The following is a 19,328-nucleotide window of genomic DNA, read 5'->3' as shown; positions in this document are numbered from 1 at the left end:
TTGGGATATTACTTGCGTCTTCCACCATGAAGACTGACGCAAAGTACTTATTTAGTTCCTCAGCCATTTCTTTGTTCCCCATTACTACTTCTCCAGTATCATTTTACAGTGGTCCAATGTCCACTACTGTCTCTCTTCTCTCTTTTGCCCTTCGTATACCTAAATAAACTATTGCAATCTTTCCTAACGTTAATAGCTAGCTTAACCTCATATTTAATATTCTCCCTTCTTATTTCTTTCTCTGTTGTCCTCTGTAGGTCTTTGTAGGTTTCCCAATCCTCTGGCTTCTCACTGCCCTTTGCTACATTATATGCTTTCTTTTTTGCTTATATGTTGTCCCTGACTTCCCTGGTCAGCCTTCATTGCCTCATCTTCCCTTCAGTAGGCTCCTTTTCCCTTGGGATAAATTTTGCTATATCTCTCGAATTACTCCCAGAAACTCCTGCCATTGCTGTTCCACTGTCTTTCCTGCTTTCCAGTCAATACTGGTCAGCTCCTCCCTCCTGCTTCTGTTGTTGCTTTTATTCAACTATAATACTGTTACAGCTGATTCCACCTTCTCCCTCTCAGATTGCAGTCTAAATTCTAACAATTTATGGTCACTGTCTCCTAAGGGTTCCTTCACCTTAAGCTCCCTTATCAAGTTTGCCTCATTGCATAACACTAAATCCAGAATTGCCTGTTCGCTACTGGGCAAGGTATTCCACTTTTGTTGTAATTCACTACCAAACTGATTTCTCCAGTCCAACTGCACATTGAGTTCAGGTACATAGTTCCTTGTCGACAGGGTGGTGAAAAAGGCAATTGGCATGCTTGTCTTCATTGATGAGAGCAATGTGCACAGGAGATAGGACGTTATGTTGTAGCTGTACAGGACACTTTGTGGGCATTTTTTGGAATGCTGCATATGGTTTTGGTCACCCTGCTATAGGAAGGATATTATTAAATTGGAAAGGATGCAGAAGAGATTTACAAAGATGTTGCCAAGACTAGAGAGCTTAAGTCATAAGGAGAGGCTGGATAGTCTGAGACTTTTTTCCTTGCAGTGTAGGAGGTTGAGGGGTGACCAACTAGGGATTTATAAAATCATGTGAAGGGCAGAGACAAAGTGATGAAGTGATTTGGACGAAAACGTGACTAGTCTAATTAGTAAGTTTGCAGATGATACAAAGATTGGAGGAGTTGCAGATAGTAAGGAAGATTGTCAAAGGATACAGCAGGATCTAGATCAGTTAGAGGCAAGGGCAGAAAAGTGGTAGATGAAGTTTAATCCAGACAAATGAAAGGTGATGTAGTATGGAAATTATACAGTGAATGGCAGAAGCCTTCGGAACATTGATAGGCAGAGGGATCGGGTGTGCAGGTCCACAGATCACTGAAGGTGGCAGCGCAGGAAGATAAGGTAGTAAAGAAGGCCTATGACATTCTTGCCTTAATTGAAAGGGGCATAGAATTTAAGGATAGACAAGTTACGCTGCAGGTTTATAGAACTTTAGTTAGACCACACTTGGAATATTGTGGACAGTTTTGGTCACCACACTATCAGAAGGATGCGAATGCTTTGCAAATGGTACAGATAAGGTTCACTAGAATGTTTCCCGGTGTGGGGGGGTTTTAGCTATGAAGAAAGGTTGGATCGACTGGGTTTGTTTTCAAAGGAAAGCATGAGATTGAGGGGTGACCTAACAGAAGTTTATAAGATTGTGAATGGCATAGATAGAGTGGCAAGTGGAAGTAAGGTGGAAAGGTTAATTACTGGGGGACACAGGTTCAAGGTGCGAGGGGGTAAGATTGAAAGAGATATGCAAGGCAAGTATTTCACATAAAGAGTGATGAGTGTCTGGAATGCATTGCCAGAGGAGGTGTGGAAGCAGACACAATAGCAGCATTCAAGAAGCACCTGGGCAAATACATGAATTGGAAGGGAATACAGGGATATGATCTTGTAAGTGAAGACAGTTTTAATATGGAAAGGCAAAATATGCCAGTTTGGAGGGCCAAAGGGCCTGCTCCTGTGCTGTGCTGTTCTTTGTTCTTTGAATACCCAAGGGTCTTTTCCCTAGGATAGGGGAATTCAAAACAAGAGGGCATAGTTTTAAGAGAGGGGAAGATTTAACAGGGACCTGAAGGGCAACGTATTCCACAAAGAGGGTGGTTCGTATGTGGAATAAACTGCCAGAGGAAGTGGTAGATACAGGTACAGTTACAACATTTTAAAAAATTTGGACAGGCAATGAATAGCGGAGGTTTCGAAGGATGTGTGCCAAATGCAGGCAAATGGCACTAATTTGGGAAACCTGGTTGGCATGGCCAGTTGGACCAAAGGATCTATTTTGGTGCTTTATGGCTCCATGACATTTGGGAGAGAAAACATAGACTGTGTGACAGCTTTGCAGAACACCTACATTCTGTTCACAAAATGACGCAGAGCTTCCAATTTCTTGCCATTTCACCACACCATCATGTTCCATAGCTAACATTTTTGTTGAAGGGCTGCTGCAGTGTTCCAGGGAGGCTCAGCGCTATCTCAAAGTACAACACCTCATTTCCCATTTGGAGACCTTGCAGTTTTTACTACATCGTTTTTACCCACCCATGGAAGTGAAAAATAATTTTCACTCAGAGTTATGAGTCGATAGGATAAACAATATTTTGCATTCATAATGGCCAATGTTAAAAGATTCTAAAGGCTAAAATGTATGTTTGTCTATGAAGTAATCTGCCATTATGAACCTCCACGGAACTGTCTTCACTATCAAACAAAATTTAACCATGAAAACAATGTGGCTCACAATGAATAGCTAGGCTTCAATGATTAGGGCAGTAACAAAATAAAATAAGGCAAAATTTTCCCAACATCTGAATGATATGGGCAATATCAAGAATACAACAAAAATGAAAAAAATAAAACTCTCGACATTAAAAAAAACAATGTCTGATTTCCACTTAAGGTTTCAATGGCAAGATGGCAAAGATCCTATTTGCATGTATCAGTATCTCATTGTGACCTAACTTGTTTCACGTTCGTGCAGATTGCTCTACACCCAGGCACCAATGGCAAACTAGTCAGTGCCAATTCTCAGCTGGAAAGTCAGAGCAATTACTTCGTGGCTGAAGCTCATCAGGCCTCTTCTCTGGGTCTCCATGTTGACAGTTCTCCAATTTCTCAGAGTGCATTTCACTGGTAGCTGTCGCCTGCACCCTCTACCACAGAACTCAGATTTGGCAAAGCACATCATCATGGCACAAGAGACTTACTGATTATATAGTTCAGCACTTCAGTACTGTACTCTGGAGTTCAGCGACATCTTCTATTTCAAAGCTGCTATCAAGCCACTTGTGAAGAAGGACTTTGAACACTGCTACTTATGTAGCTTCTGTAACTTCATTCATGTGGCTGCAGCTGAAATGACAGTCAATGATTTCAAGTGCCAATATATTTACAAAGGTGATATTCTATTGACAATTAAGTGTCACCCGTGCCACCTATCTGCTCTCAGAATGTTTCCTTTATCCTTGTCCTTTCACTACATCTAGCTGTAATCCCAGAGATCCACAGCTGGAATGGAGGGAGCCTGCCCTCAAGTGTGGCCTGTTGGCCTGGAAGATTTGGGCAGCAGGGCTGATGGAAGACATAGATATTCTGAGAATGTCTTGTCCTGGTGTTGGCTCATCCTCCTCAACACCAACTTCAACAAGGTAGGAGGTTGCAGACAAAGTCGAGGTGGAATAATTAGGCAACTCTGAAGTGTCCTGAAATAAAATTTCCAGGGAACTTGCCGGTGGCTCCTCCTCCATGTGGATGCCTGATGGCACCACCCTATCTCCTTAAGAGAGATATCTGGAGAGAGGTCAAGATTCCTCATTCCATTTTTGCGAAAGCAGTGCAGTGCAGATCTGCATGCAACTCCAGCATCCACTGAGCATTCCGCTAGCCTAGCAGAAAGCTAACTTGACCATGGAACTAGACAGATGGCTGCAAGCCAGTGCCAGCAAGGTAATGATAATGCTGGTGGATTCTTCCAACCTTATATGCAGTTTATAGCATGTCTCTAACAAACCTGCCTGCCACTCCTGTATTTTTGTACATTCTCACAAGAATATTAATAGGTGACACCATGCAGATCTTCTTTTGGCTTGCGCTGAGTAGATGCCAGGTGTCTGGCAGTCCTCTGAGTCTCAGTAACGTAGAGCCTTTCTTATTTGGCCTGCTGCAAAAACAAGGCAGTGACATGCTCACCAAAATGTGCTCTCAACTCTCATCTAGATAAAGTTCACTCCAAAGTGAAAGTTTCTCAGCTGGTGGAGGGTACAGAAGACAGTCTTGGCAGTTTATCCTCAAAGACATCTGTGTCCTCTGCCTCAAAGATGGAACAGGAACTGACATCTAGAAGGGCTGGTCTTTTGTGGCTGGAGGCTGTGTGGATGCCACTGAGCAAGAAAGGGATCAAATTGTTTTAGGGGGTGAAAGTTTGAGTTTCTTAAAAGTACATTCTCAGTGATCATGATGGGAGAGCAACACAACACAACACAATAAATCTTATTGTTTGCCAGGATATGGAAGTCTCAGCCTCTCCAAGCTGTCACAATCTTTTCCCACAAGCTCAAGGATTTTCTCCTCATATCGAGTGAGGAAACAAACATTGGTCACCCGCCAAGCACACAGGCCCTTTCAACCTTCTTGTTGGCTATATTTGCCTGCAATAAAACAATGTGTGTTGCTGGCACAGCTGTGAGTAGTGGTGGAGTGAAATCCCAAGCAAGTGAATGGAAATGCTGAGGGCAAGAAATAAAGGAAGTTACTGCCTGCAACATAGAAAGTGGTAGACCATGAGCCTTGGTGGGACTGTGTGAGAATTAGCAGAGAGTAGATACTTAGCCTTCTTGTAGCATTAGAACATAAAACATAATAGCGCAGTACAGGCCCTTCAGCCCTCAAAGTTGCACCAGCCTGTGGAACCAATCTGAAGCCTATCTATCCTACACTATTCCATTTTCATCTATACATTTATCCAATGACCATTTAAATGCCCATAAAGTTGGCAAGTCTACTACAGTTGCAGGCATGGTGTTCCACACTCTTACTACTCTCTGAGTGAAGAACTTTCCTTTGACATCTGTCCTACATCTGTTATCCCTCAATTTAAAGCTATGTCCTCTTGTGCTAGCTACCACCATCCGAGGAAAAAGGCTCTCACTGTCCACCCTATCTCACCCTCTGACTATCTTATATGTCTCAATTAAGTCACCTCTCAGCCTTCTTCTCTCTAACAAAAACAGTCTCAAGTCCCTCAGCCTTTCCTCATAAGACCTTCCCTCCGTTACAGGCAATATTAAAGTAAATCGCCTCTGAACCCTTTCCAAAGCTTCCACATCCTTCCTCTAATGCGGTTACCAGAACTGTACGCAACATTCCAAGTGCGGCCACACCAGCGCTTTGTACAACAGCAACATGACCTTGTGGCTCTGAAAACTCAATCCCTCTACCAATAAAAGCTAACACACTGTATGTCTTCTTAACAACCCTATCAACCTGGATGGCAACATTCAGAAATCAATGTACATGGACACCGAGATCTCTCTGCTCATTTACAGTACCAAGAATCTTACCATTAGCCCAGTACTCTTTATTATTGTTGCTCCTTCCAAAGTGAATCACCTCACACTTTTCCAATTTGCCACCTCTCAGCCCAGCTCTGCAGCTTATTTCCGTCCCTCTGTAACCTACAACATCCTTCCGCACTGTCCACAACTTCACCAACCTTAGTGTCATCCACAAATTTACTAACCCATCCTTCTACGCCCTCAGCCAGGTCATTTACAAAAATGACAAATGGCAGTGGACCTAAAACAGATATTTGTAGTAAACCACTAGTAACTGAACACCAGAATGAACATTTCTCATCAACCACCACCCTCTGTTTACTTTTAGCTAGCAAATTTCTGATCCAAATCACTAAATCAGCCTCAATCCCATGCCTTCGTATTTTCTGCAATAGCCTCCCGTGGGGAACCTGATCAAACGCCTTACTGAAATCCATATACACACCATCAATGGCTTCACCTCCTGCACACACTGGACAAAACTGACCCATCTAAAGTACTCAAACTATAGTATTTCCAGTCAATATTTGGAAAGTTAAAGTCCCCCATCATAACTACCCTGGTACTCTTGCTCCTATCCAGAATAATCTTTGCAATCCTCTACATCGCTGGAATCATTTGGAGGCCTATAGAAAACTCCCAACAGGGTGACCTCTCCTTTCCTGTTTCTAACCTCAGCCCATACTACCTTCAATGGATGAGTCCTCAAACGTCTGTCCTTGTGGATGTACGTATAAATAGAAAGCAGGAATTATCAACTGTGCTTCGCCCAGAGGCCCATTGAAGATGTTACTTAGTAGGGTTAGAAAACATCTGGAAATGAACCTTCCAGCTCAGCGAACAAGCCTAGATCCAGAACCTCAACCTGAGCTACAAATCTTCTCAAAACTCGCTAATACCCTCCTTGACTAACAATGCCACACCTCCCCCTCTTTTACCATCTTCTCCGTTCTTACTGCATTGCTGAACATTCTTTTGCACAATGGACTTTGCAGTGATCTGAGTAGTAATCTCACTGGGATGGTATTCTGGAAATCAAGTCACACTATTCCCAGAATCATCATAAAAATACAAAATTTTATCACAGTACACAAAATGTCTTGAATTTACCTGTCTGTTTTCACCCAGGTATGCAGAAATCACAGACCAGGTTTCTCTACTAAACAAGGTTTGCTATTTATTACAAATAAACAAATCCTAGCTAGAAGAAACAAATAACTGAACAAAGCAGCAGCGTAAATGCTCCTTAAAATGAGTTTCAGTAGCTTGCTTTCAAAATGCACAGCAATCTCTTCCATCGTCCTTGGTTTTAAGATAGTCCATTTCCCCAGTTCAGTCCAGGGAGAATAAAATTTCCAGTGTTTACAATGCTGCTTCAGACCAGGTTAGCCATGTCTGGTGTGATGATCTCCTCTGGCACAGTACTGAGAAAGTGAATGAACATCTTCTCCAACACCTCATCCACTAGGAAGTCTAGGTCCCTGCTGGGGAAGCAGAATGCCAGTTTGCCTTTCTCAGCCACGTGATTTCAAATTGCATACAAAAACAGTAAGGCCTCGAGTTTGAAATGTTTCCTGGCTGGCATCCAAATTTGGTGCCCATTGCATGAACAATAGAAGATCCAAGCACTAGTGAGCACTTCTGCCTCTGCAAAGCGCAATATCATGCGAAAATGATGCTTTGGAGGCAAGGTGCATAATTAGTACAATGAGCAACAGCGAGCTGTGTGAAGAATGTTGCCAGGGTTGAAACGCTACCAAATTGACACTTAGCCAAAATATGGGAAGAATCATCCTGAGATAAACATATTTGAGACAAGCAATTTGATCCTAAACATGAGACAGCTGTCCCATAGCATGCACTCTCTGCAATAACATTCCAAGTGTCTGATATGCCATGACTAAAAGTTGTAAGTCTCCGGCCTTGAACAAGCTGTTAAGAAAGATGCAAACAGAAGCTACGCTTTGTTGCTATCTGAAATGGAAAACTATCGGTTAACCAACATTGGACTTCTTTCACATATTTTACAATCATTTGAACACAGGCATTAGCTAGGAGCAAGCTGCTCTCTCCACAAACATGAGATTGTTCACTGTATGGGAAGACACAAAAAGCAATGAGTGGGGACTGAAAATGAGAGTGAGGGTATCCATTAAATCAGAATAACCGTCAAGTACTAGGTTGAAATTGTTATTTCTACTTCGGAAGAGTCTGTGCTACCTTATCAAAATATTAAATTACAGTCAGATCTTAGTGAATTAATTTGAGTCTTGGTATCTTCTAAATCTATAGCATGCAGAAGGATGAATTATCTGAAATCAACTGTTCCAGATAAAGAAAGTGTGATGAACACCCAACAACACAAATGCCAGGCTTGAGAATACAAAGATGCTGTACGTAGATCCCTCCAAACAAAAGTCACTTAATTAATAATCTCTATTTGTTAGAAGTATACAAGGTAATAAATGGGCCCTTTGCAGATTCAATGAAGAGTTTTAATGCCAAGATATCTAATCAAAGTGCAGAAGCTATTAATTGTGAAAACAGTTTCGACAAAATGTAGGTGGCAGCTGTACTATATTTTAATTAGGACTGGTAAAGTATTTAAAAATGTTAACATGCATCACTTGTTTTCTTGCATCACAGTATCTATGATAACACATGGCTGTTCTCTCGGAAATGTAAAATGAGGTTCTGTAGTGAGCAGTAAAGCTATCAAAAGAGAAACTTAGTTGACAATCCAATTGTTATGTAGTTCTGTCATTGTAGATTGATTTGGAAAAGGTTTGGCTTACACCAACTGGCTGTATAGCTGCTCATATGTATTAAACAGTAAAATTGGTCTTTTTAATAATGAGTTGCAAAGAAGGGAAAACCACCTTGAACACATCCTTCACAATTGCTCTCATTTCTTAACAATAGAATAATTAAATGCAGCAAAGAGGATGTCACCTAACCATCAAAGGTCAACCTCATATTAAAAGATCAAGCACAATGAAGTGTAGCCATGACCAACTGAATTAACAGAAATTATATTTTGCTGCAAATGTCTGACATCAAATTACACATCAAATATTTCCTAGTCACTTCTAATAATTTTGAGTGTTTTGTTGTGCTTAGTTACATTGCTAATAACCAATCCTTAATTACAAAACTGTCTTAATGTCTTCTTTTATCAAATTCATTCACTTTAAGATGCTTAGTGGAATGGAACATACAATCTCCTCATCGTGACCAATTCCACGGTATAACTTAGAGAAGCCTGGAAGCAAATTGTCATCCCTCTAAGTTGAGGATGGTGATTAGCACAAAAAGACCTAACAAAATATTAAGTGAAAAAAACAATTAAAATTACTCAATAAAAGAACTCCTGTAATCACTGACCTACACTGAAGCAATGCCTCTGTTTCAAAATTCCCACCATTTAAAAATCTTTTCATGGCCTCCTCCCTCCTTGTCTCCATAATCTTTTCCTGTTCTACAAGTCCTCCTAACCTGGCCTTGTGAACATCCTCAATTTTCATTCCACAATAACTACAACCATGTCTTCAGCTGCCTGGGCTCCAAACTCTGGAATTCCTCCCCAGACCTCTCTCACTTTTTCTTCCTTTACTATTTACATAAAAACAAATTTTTTTGCCAAGCTTCCAGTCCTTCAGCCTGGACATCTTGTATGATTCAGTGTCCTTTTTTTTAACATACTGTCTTCTGAACTGCTGTGACCTTACTTCATTAAATATACTGTGTAAATGCAATTTTTTTGGATAATCACATAAAACTTACAGCACTGACAGAAACCATATGGCCCAATTGGTCTGTGCTGTTGCTCATACTTGAGCATCCTTCATGTCATCTCACATAATTAGTGCATTATTATTTTTCTTCCTTCTCAACTCTTTCTTCTTGTACTCCCATTAAATGTATGCAAAGGAACTCATCACTTCATGTGGTATTAAGTTCCATGGTCCCACTGCTCTTTGGGTGAAGATGTTTCTCCTGAATTCCTTGTTGGATTTATAAGTATTTGTCTTACATTTATAGCCTCTAAATTTTGATTCACAAGAGATGAAATGACTCTTGTATATCTCACTCATGCACCTCTTCAACATTTTTTCTGATAGCTATAACCTCTCACTTCTGGCATCACTTTTTAAAATCTTTTTTCTCACCTATCTTGTACCTTCACATCCTTTTTATAATATGGAAACCAGATTTGTTAGTAATCCAACCCAGAAGTTCTCAACCAGAAATCTGTGGCCCACAAGCAGATTTTTCAGAGGCTCCTCCCAAAACTCCTTGTCTCTGTAATTTAAAAAAAGTATATGGATCACCAATGATTACAGTATCCAGGTAAAATCTTTTGTTGCTGAGCCCTTAGTGAACAATCTACGCTAGCATCACTTATTTTAGTGCTCAGCTCCACACTGATAAGAAGAACCAGAAACTATCATTTAGCACAGAGTGTCATGGCTAACGTTAAGGAATTGTATTGTCAAGGAGGTGTCACCAAGTCTCAGCAGGCTCATTTCGCTCCAGTCATAATAACTGACAACTGGAGAAATGAGATCTGGTGTGGTTGTCAATATCATCAGTCCAATCAACACACTTTCATATCCAGTGATGGTCTAACAATCCTAACCCAACTTGAAGCAGGATGAAAATTCAGCATGGATTTCACTTGCAGATGTTGCACATATCTCCACCTCCTTTCAGGAACTTTGTTTATTGAAGGCAACAAGTTTCACCTTATGAAAAATAAATCAACTTAACTGCTAGTGAATTTCTAATATAGTCAAAAACACTATGTTGCTATGTTAGAGAGGGTCCATGAAATATACATAATTCTAGTGTGCAGGGGGCTTTAAAACAAAAAAAGTCCCTGGTCTAAACAGGCTTGCATACAGGTTGAGTGTATCTTTTCTGTTTCTCAGTTCTTATCTCAGTATCTCTCTCTTTCCTATGTTTATTAAGTTTCCTTCATGGAAGTATATCTGAAAAGAGGTGATTTACACAGTTGACAACACTATAGGCATCGTAGCTGTAATTGTTCTTCAAGCATTAGGACCTTCTTGTAAGATTTATGTAATGCAATGTTGAGACTTGGTAGAACATAATGGTTATTATCAGTCAAATAAAAAATCTTCCTGCGTTTCAGATCAGTTTTGAATCCAAATCAAATTCACTGGTGAAGTATTATGAAGGAAGAAATTAAAATTTATGCAGAAATAATTCTCTCTGGTTTCCTTGATGAATTAGCAACATAGTACAGTGCAATAAAAAGCAGGAACATCCCTGGTTTAGATCATGCTGTATTACAGTAAAAAGATGAAAAACTAACCTCAGCATTTTTACTGGTAAGAGAACAAGAAAAAACTGGCAGGATTTATGCTCCTAATTGCAATCCAGTGATCCCTGCTTGTGCATGTAGACAATGGATAGACCAGAATCAAGCCATTTATGATGCTCCAATAATCAGTTAGGTAATCACCATACACCACCGAGCATTGTCCTTTAAATTTTACTCTGTTAACGCACTAATCCTCACCCCAAAAAAACGCACACATTATACTTCTAAGACTACTCTATTTGACCATTCATAATCACAGCAGCCCATTCCCACCTATTGCAAATCCCGGGACAATGAATCAAGTAGTTTTATGAGGTCTGCTGTATCTCAAATAAAAGAAAGCACGGAAACAAACGCAGTTGGAAACAATTCTGGTTTGTTTCCTAATTTTGTAAAATTTACAGGTCATCCATAATACAATGAATTATTTTTCTAACAAATGTATCATTGCACCAAGCCAAATGCTTTCTCTATTTTGTCTTAAATGCATGATACATCAAGTTTTAAAAGAAACACCCAGACAAGTACAATTAATCTGGGGTGAGGCATCTACATTGTAGCTTTCATTAGACTTACCCAGCCACAATCAGATTTTTAATTTATTTTAAGTTAACTTTTCAAAAAATTGAGCTAACAGCATTGCAATGTATGAAACAAAGTATTTGGCTAATAAGTAAATAGAGCAAGCACCAGAGTGCGAAAGTAACCAGTCAGAATGAAGCAAGGTAAAATAAACAATACAAGTTTAAATTAGAGAGGTGAATTCAATAACAAAAACAGAAATTGCCAGAAAGGCTCAGCAGGTCTGGTTGCATTTGTGGAGGGAAATCAAAGTTAACATTCTGGGTCCAATGATCCTTCTGAGGTATTCCAGCAATTTCTATTTTTGTTTCTGATTTACAGTATCCACAGTTATTTCGGATTTTATTAGGATGCATTCGATATTCAGTATTCAACAAAATAAAATGAAGAAAAGAATGAAGAAGAGAAAATAAATGAAGTAAATATAAAAATGCATATATATGCAAATATATAAATTTAAACGTTAACATTTGCATTATTAAAAACTCCAATAATTAAAACCTGAAGGAATAAGACTTCTTGCTTGCAATAGTTAACTTACAATACCAGAGAGGATGACCAGTAATTCTTAATGCCCATCATATCATTAAAAGGGCAATGAAGAACAAACAAAACTTAACTTTCTGTGGCCATTTTAGTTCACATCTACTGCGTGTGATGAGTGGGGTGATATGTCATTGCATTAGTAAGCCAGAAGCCCTCACTCATACTCTGGGGATACGTGTTCAAATTCGACAGCTGATGGAATTTGAATTCAATTAAGAGATCTGAAACATAAAGCTAGTTTCAATAATAATAACCATGAAACTTATCATTGAGTGCTATAAAAACCTATCTGGTTGACTTATATTCTTCAATGAAACAAATTTGCCATCCTTAACTGGTCTGGACTACATGAGACTCCTAACTGCCCTCTGAAATGGCCCAGTCATTAGGGCAATTAACAAGTGGAAACAAATCCTGCCAGTGACACCAACAGCCAATGAAAGATTGAAGGAAAGAAAATATATAGAAACCTTGCACCATTCAATGCAATTTAATGGTAAGGTTGATAGTGAGATGCCATTTTTGCACAGCAGTACATCTTAGATGACAAACGTTTGATTTCTGCTTTTAGTCACGTAACTGTCCCATGCACTAATACTGTATCACTTGCACATAAAAGATGGTGAACACAATTAGTTTCATCATTAGTTAATCTGCTCCTGGAGGCAATGAGAGAAAGATTTCAAATCACAATTCACCATGCATAAGGTTCAACAGATATACAGCTGCATGTTAATTACAAACATTTGCCTAGACTTTTTGGGCAGAAGGCTGTGTGATTACAATTTGCTGGTGTGGGAATAGAATCCTTACAGTGTGGAAGCAGGCCATTCAGCCCACTGAGTCTACACCAAACTTTACAGACCTATTCTCCTACTCTATCCCTGTAACTCTGTATTTCGCATGGCTAACCCACCTAGCCTGTATCTTCCCAGATACTGTGGACAACTTAGCATGGCCAATCCACTTAACCTGTACACCTTTGGACTGTGGAAGGAAACTGGAGCACCCAGAGGAAAACCACACAGACACAGGGAGAATGTGCAAACTGCACAAAGACCCGTCTGGAATCAAATCTGAGTCCTGGTGCCGTAAGGCAGCAATGCTTATCACTGAGCCACTGTGCCGCTCTTTTGGAATTTTACTCTTTCAATTTCTTTATTATGATGAACCATCTATATGGCTCTACAGGTATCCAGTTACATGTTAAGGAATTTATGTTTATGTATTTGCATTTCCTTGGTAGGAATTTGTGGAAAAATATAAAGTGAAAGACTATTCAGAGTAGTTAATTTATGTTGATTTCGTGTTGATTTACTCAGGCTCAATTGAGATTTTCCTGAAATTTGATTGGAAGGTTTTTTTGCTTTGCTGAACAAATTCAGTGAAACTTTGGTTAATTTTTTTCTTCATTGTACCCGCCACCATGCTTGTCTACTATCAGTATCCAGGGTGATAAAAGACAAAGAAAACACCATTTATCCAATATAGACACAAGATCTCAACAATAATTAATATTTTCTAGAGATGAATTGGGTTGAAAGCAGATTTTGTGAACAAAGTTGTTTATTTATTTGATTTCCAAGGGCATTCATGAATCATTAAGTTTGTGCATTCACATTTGAGGTTTTCTTTAATACGTTTGGTTCATTTATCAGAGCCATCATGCCAGAAACACCATTTGGCCATCAGATCAGATCAGAACTGGCTCTTCAAATGAGCATTGTAAGTTAGCACTATTCTCCTTTTTCTCCCCATACCATGTATCTATTCAAATAACAAACCAATACCCTCCTGAATGCCTCAGCTGATCATGACCCACCACATTCTTTTTCTCACATCACATCTGCAACATTCACAAATTATTTTAAATGCGTGTCCTCTAGTTCTTGATCATTTTACAAGTGGGAACAGGTTCTCCTTATCTACTCTATCTAGACCACTCCTGATTTTGAAAATTCCATTCATCTCATCGCAGAGACTGGTCCCAAAGTCACCAATCTTCCACATAATTGAAGTTTCTTATCCCTGTAACCACTCTTGTAAACATCTTCTGTACTCTTTCCTGTGTGTTCATTGTTGTCTTATAGTGTGGTTCCCAGAACTGCACACATGACACCATTTTATTCCAAGTAAAAGTGTGAAACTCAGCAATGTGTTTCTTTCAGTTCCTTTGAGTTTTTCCAAACTATACACAAGCTCATAGTAATGTGCAGGCTTAAGACATTGAGGGCACATCTGGCATTTTTCTCGTATTGACTTCATCAAAATTACAAAGCTTAAAATCATATATGGTAAGCAATTAAAGTAAAATCCTAAGAACTTCATTTAGTACATGGTGTCAGTCAGTTCCAACCAGCAATAACAGCCAAGCTAACAATAATCAGCGACTTCCATTTCCAGCCAATACTAGCCAACCAGAGCACTATGAACACGGGAAGTCCCCAACTAGGGAGAAGTCAACCAATGACAATCAAGATCAACTATTACCAATTGGTCTCAGCCATGGTTGGCAACCATTTAAACGAGATACATTGTATTGTTCCTTCCTTCTGCCGTGTAACCATTTGTTTTCATATGTCTTGGAGTTATTGTTATTGAATTCTCAGCTTCTGGAGCTGCATCAATTTTCTTTAAAACAGTTATTCAGCTTTTACCTTTTTTCAAATTAAAAATCAGACAACATCAGGTTATAGTCCAACAGGTTTATTTGGAAGCACTAGCTTTCGGAGTGCTGCTTCTTCATCAGGTGGTTTCCCTACAGAAGGAGCAGTGCTCTGAAAGCTAATGCCTCCAAATAAACCCAATGGACCATAACCTGTTGTTGTGTGATGTTTAACTTTGTACACCCCAGTCCCACGCTGGCGCCTCCAAATCCTGGCTATTTTTCTAGCTTGGTAAAAACAATGACTGCAGATGCTGAAAACCAGATTCTGAATTAGTGGTGCTGGAAGAGCTTGGCATGTACAATTCAGCTTGATTTACTAGTAGGGTTTGGGTAATTACAAAATTTAGCATTGAATTATAGAAGAACCCCAAGCTTTTCTCTTTTGCATTTATATCTAAGCAAACTGTTTAATATTTGTACTTGCTGACCAAATGTTTTTGTTTACATGGGTATCTGGCAATACAATTTCTACAAAGAAAACTACACTGGTGTCAATCATGCTTTGGAGTCAAAAGGTTGTGGATTCAAATTCACTTCTAGAAACTAACACTCCCTGTCGGAGATGCAGGATTTTTCATAACAGATGTTAAATAGAGACCACACTCATTGTCTTATGTGCACATAAAAGAGCAAGGTACTGTCATGGCCAAGATTTATCCCTTTCTTGCTTGTGACAGCTTACATGTGCAGAAATTGGATCCTGTGTTTTCTAGATTTTTATAACACTTCGAAAATACATCACAAGATGCAAAGCACTCTGAGACATCCAGCAACCTTGTAAGGCACTATATAAATGCAAGTGTTGAAGTGAACTCTTAATTAGGATTCCCCAGCTCACGAGTTTAGCTGGATTTCTCCCAGTGTTTATATAATTATTCTTACTTTAATAAGGCTGTACTACAAGTAGTCATAATACTGAATGAATAAATTGAGACGTCATGCAAAATTACAGGACACTTATTCAGCTATGTCTTATTCTTTCCCAGCTATTAACAATTGCCAATGTTTTCCAATACTATTATGTACAATATTACATAAAATGTTTATTACAGAAACAGCAGGAAGAAATCTTTTTCATTGCACTAAGTAACCATTGAAACACCGAGGGCAAATCCGTTGAGTAAAATAAGTTAATTATTCCCAGAAAGCATGACTGTCCCCCGATGGATAATATAATAGATAAAGTCAAATTACAATTAGTCTCGGTCCTTCAACGGTAGATAAAATAGTAGCTTTTCTTAACATAAAATTCATGCATATTGTTGCAATATACAGACCTCACCAAACAAGTAAAATGATGTCTTGATTTATGTGGAAAAAAAAGAACCTTTGCAATCTTGTTTTACGTAATGATGCACAGGGGCTTATTGTTTTTTGTGACAAGCAATGGAAACAGACACAAAGGACATTACTGCAGTAAAAAAAGTCTGCATTTGTAACATACACGCACTGCTAGTCACAAACAGTAATTTCCTTAATCCAAGATCTACAAACTATACTTTAGAATACTGTTTCAGTAGACCACTGCCAAACGCAGTGACATAAAGGATACCTTCTGCCTTTTCCGTTCTCTAGTACCAAACGTCAGCTCCAGCAGTTTGTCATCAGCAACACATTCCATTAATTTTCCACTTGTTTCTTTCAGGTTCTCCTTCAATAACTTTATTTCGGACCTCTGAGTCGTAACTAGGTACTCTAAATCACTGGAGGAATTATGGTGCATCTGATGGTTGAACAAAATAAAAGGATTTCACTGACCAGGCCATGCAAATCACTTTGGATGCATACCAGGAGACAGAGAGACAGAAACAGGACATGAGATATTACACAATTTACTGCCAAAATTAGATTATACAAATCAATTCAAACTGCAAAGGGTGAAGCAAAAAAAAATTCAAAAGCTATTTCACCATTAGTTTCAAAGGTTTCCTTTGAAAATCAACTTGGTTGCAGTTTTTTTTTAAATAATAACGCCCAAGATATTTTTAAGAATTGGTTTAAAATATATTGTACTCTTAATGAAGATTTATAGTCTTCGCAAACTGCTGCCCAATTGATACATTCACAAAAATGTTTTCATGTTTGAGGAATACAGAAGAAAAAAAAAACAGATATATCCAAAACTGTAGCTGCAGTACATAGCTTGATTCATGTGTTTATTTGGTGAGCCAAGTTAGTACAGGAAAAACCAAAACCCTTAAACCATTATTAAACATAAAACACTGCAGGCAGCGTATTTATGAGGTCTTTTTTTTCACATTTATGTCTAAACGTACCCAATTTAGTTCTAAAAGCACACGGGAAACCTCAAGTTGATCATGAGGAATATTAGCAAATGGAGGCTATTCAGTCCCTCAATTCTGTTCTGCTGTTCAATTGGATCATGATTAGTTTAGATATTTATTGCATAAATGCGAATACCCTAACCCAAAAATATCCATTCATTACTTTTTATGTGGACCAAACCCCTTCACTGTTTAAACAAAATACCAAAAGAACTGCAGATGCTGCAAATCAGAAACAAAAACAGAAACTGCTGGAAAAACTCAGCAGGTATGACAGCAGCTGTGGAGAGAAAACAGAGATCATGTTTCATGTCCAGTTCCGAAGAAAGGTCAGTGAACCTGAAACAATAACTCTGTTATCTTTCCTTAGATGCTGCCAGTCCTACTGAGTTTTTCCAGCCATTTAAGTTTTTGCTTGTTCACCATTTGATAACTTGAACTGCTAATCATCAAGGAATAGCATCTGGAATTTCTTATGTAATATCTTCACACATTGTGGAGGTGCATGATTTCCAGTCGCAAAATAAAAGAGTGAATAACTAAACCAACCTTTGAAGTTCCGAGGTTACCACAGTGAAGACTAGTAGATTCAGTGACTGTAGAATGACTAGTTTAAATTTGTGGTCAAAGAATGTTCAATACTAGCTTTCTTTTCCTTGGCTATTTATCTTCAAGTTGAGTTTTTTAAAAAAATTATTTGTATTTAATTGTATTTTAATACCTATTGTATAAACCCAGATTTCTTAATGATATCTTCAGCCTCATCAAGATCATCTTCACTTTCAATCAATATTATCAATGTTGCCACGGAGGCAATGATATTATAGTTGTATTCAACATATCCTAAACCAACAAATGCCATAATTCTATTTGTAAATAAATCTTTTGCTGAAAAGTAATCAAACCAACTTTTTCAATTTTCCCTTACTTGTTTCCTTTTCTCTACTTAAAAGCCTCCTATTTCACAATGAGCCAACTAAATCTGTTCTGATATAAATCCTGATAAATGCCCAGTGAAGCTGAGAAGGACAATCCAGCTTATCAACTTAAATTTTCAAAATGTTATTTTCAACTCCACAAATTTATCAGTTTGTACATACAGGTCTGAATTTATTTGACTATGTTATGTTAATTTTCAGCGGGGTATTTATATGTTGCAGGCATTGACTGTAAATGCAATTGCAACACCCACAACTAGTTCCTGATGAAATTAACACAGGTTTAAGAACCAAGTCAAATATTTTTAAGTACAGTATATTGGTGTTTGCTCTATAAAAAGAAAGGATCTATTTTGCTACTCCAGATGGACTTGTTTTAAAGTTGCAAACAATTAAAGTTTCAGTCTCCTTCCACTCACTGCACAAGTCACAGTTTACTTATGGTGCAGGCAAGGCAGCCAGTATGGTCAAAGAAGGGGAACCAAACCCCTTAGGACAATTCAGATATTTAACTGCAGCCAGCAATCCGTTTATTTGTTTCAAAGACTATAGCAAACATGCACTAGATATAACTAGTATCTCAAGGTAAACCAAATAAAAGGATCCTGGGTGAAGAAAGAATTAGCTGTTCTACTGTTGCAAAATTCCAATCTCCAATATACAATACTTGTGTTTAGCAAGTTGTGCTGACATATGTTCCTCAAAGTTCACTCACACTACTTCAAGCAATGACCCTTCTTTTTACTTAAATGCATCACGGATGCATTAACTTTTGGAATGTTAAATCAAAGGAAATCAAGCAAAACTAAAGTCCTACACTGTCTCAAAACTGTATATCATTTCCAATGCAGAATACAATATTGCACAAGTTTTGTTGTCACATGGGATATGCTCCCTGATAAGTTAGCACCTCAGTCATATAAAAAAACGCTAATGTGCACTCTTCAATGTGCTAACTATGCATTCCGTAATAGTCTATAATGATTAAGAACTGACGAGTAAGGCTGAGCCACCTGTGCTTATCTGACGCCAGGTAATGAAAAAACAACAAAGCTTTCATCACCCCTCAATTGCTGATTGTATTATCAAAACTGTAGCAGAGGTTGGCATCTGGGTGTGACCTTGTTAACTGCTAGGGTAATTAAGTTTGTCCAATAGGGAAACAGGATGATAAATTATTAGTAAGAAGATTTTGTTCACATTTTATTAAATTGGCCTGTCAAAGGGTCGGCTATATTATCAAGGGTCTCATTTATTGGAGGCCAGCCATATTGCCACATCTGTTACAATTATTTATAATTTCAGCAGTTGAAACCAACAGAGTTAGGCATCCGCCATGTAAAGTAATTTACAAATTA

At 38.5% G+C, this 19,328-nt stretch overlaps 1 protein-coding gene across 1 annotated transcript in view; it reads right to left on the bottom strand.

The window, feature by feature from the left end:
• Positions 1–19,328, bottom strand: part of cntln (centlein, centrosomal protein) — a 454,938-nt gene that overhangs the window by 304,537 nt on the left and 131,073 nt on the right. Inside the window, exon 10 of the mRNA XM_060846250.1 lies at positions 16,300–16,470. Coding sequence (XP_060702233.1) covers positions 16,300–16,470 — 171 coding nt within the window. The remainder of the gene's footprint in view (positions 1–16,299; positions 16,471–19,328) is intronic.

This window comes from Hemiscyllium ocellatum, chromosome 2, assembly GCF_020745735.1.
Source record: "Hemiscyllium ocellatum isolate sHemOce1 chromosome 2, sHemOce1.pat.X.cur, whole genome shotgun sequence".
Taxonomy (NCBI): Eukaryota; Metazoa; Chordata; class Chondrichthyes; order Orectolobiformes; family Hemiscylliidae; genus Hemiscyllium; species Hemiscyllium ocellatum.
The sequence above is the reverse complement of the archived record's forward strand: the minus strand, read 5'-3'. Positions and strand labels throughout refer to the sequence as shown.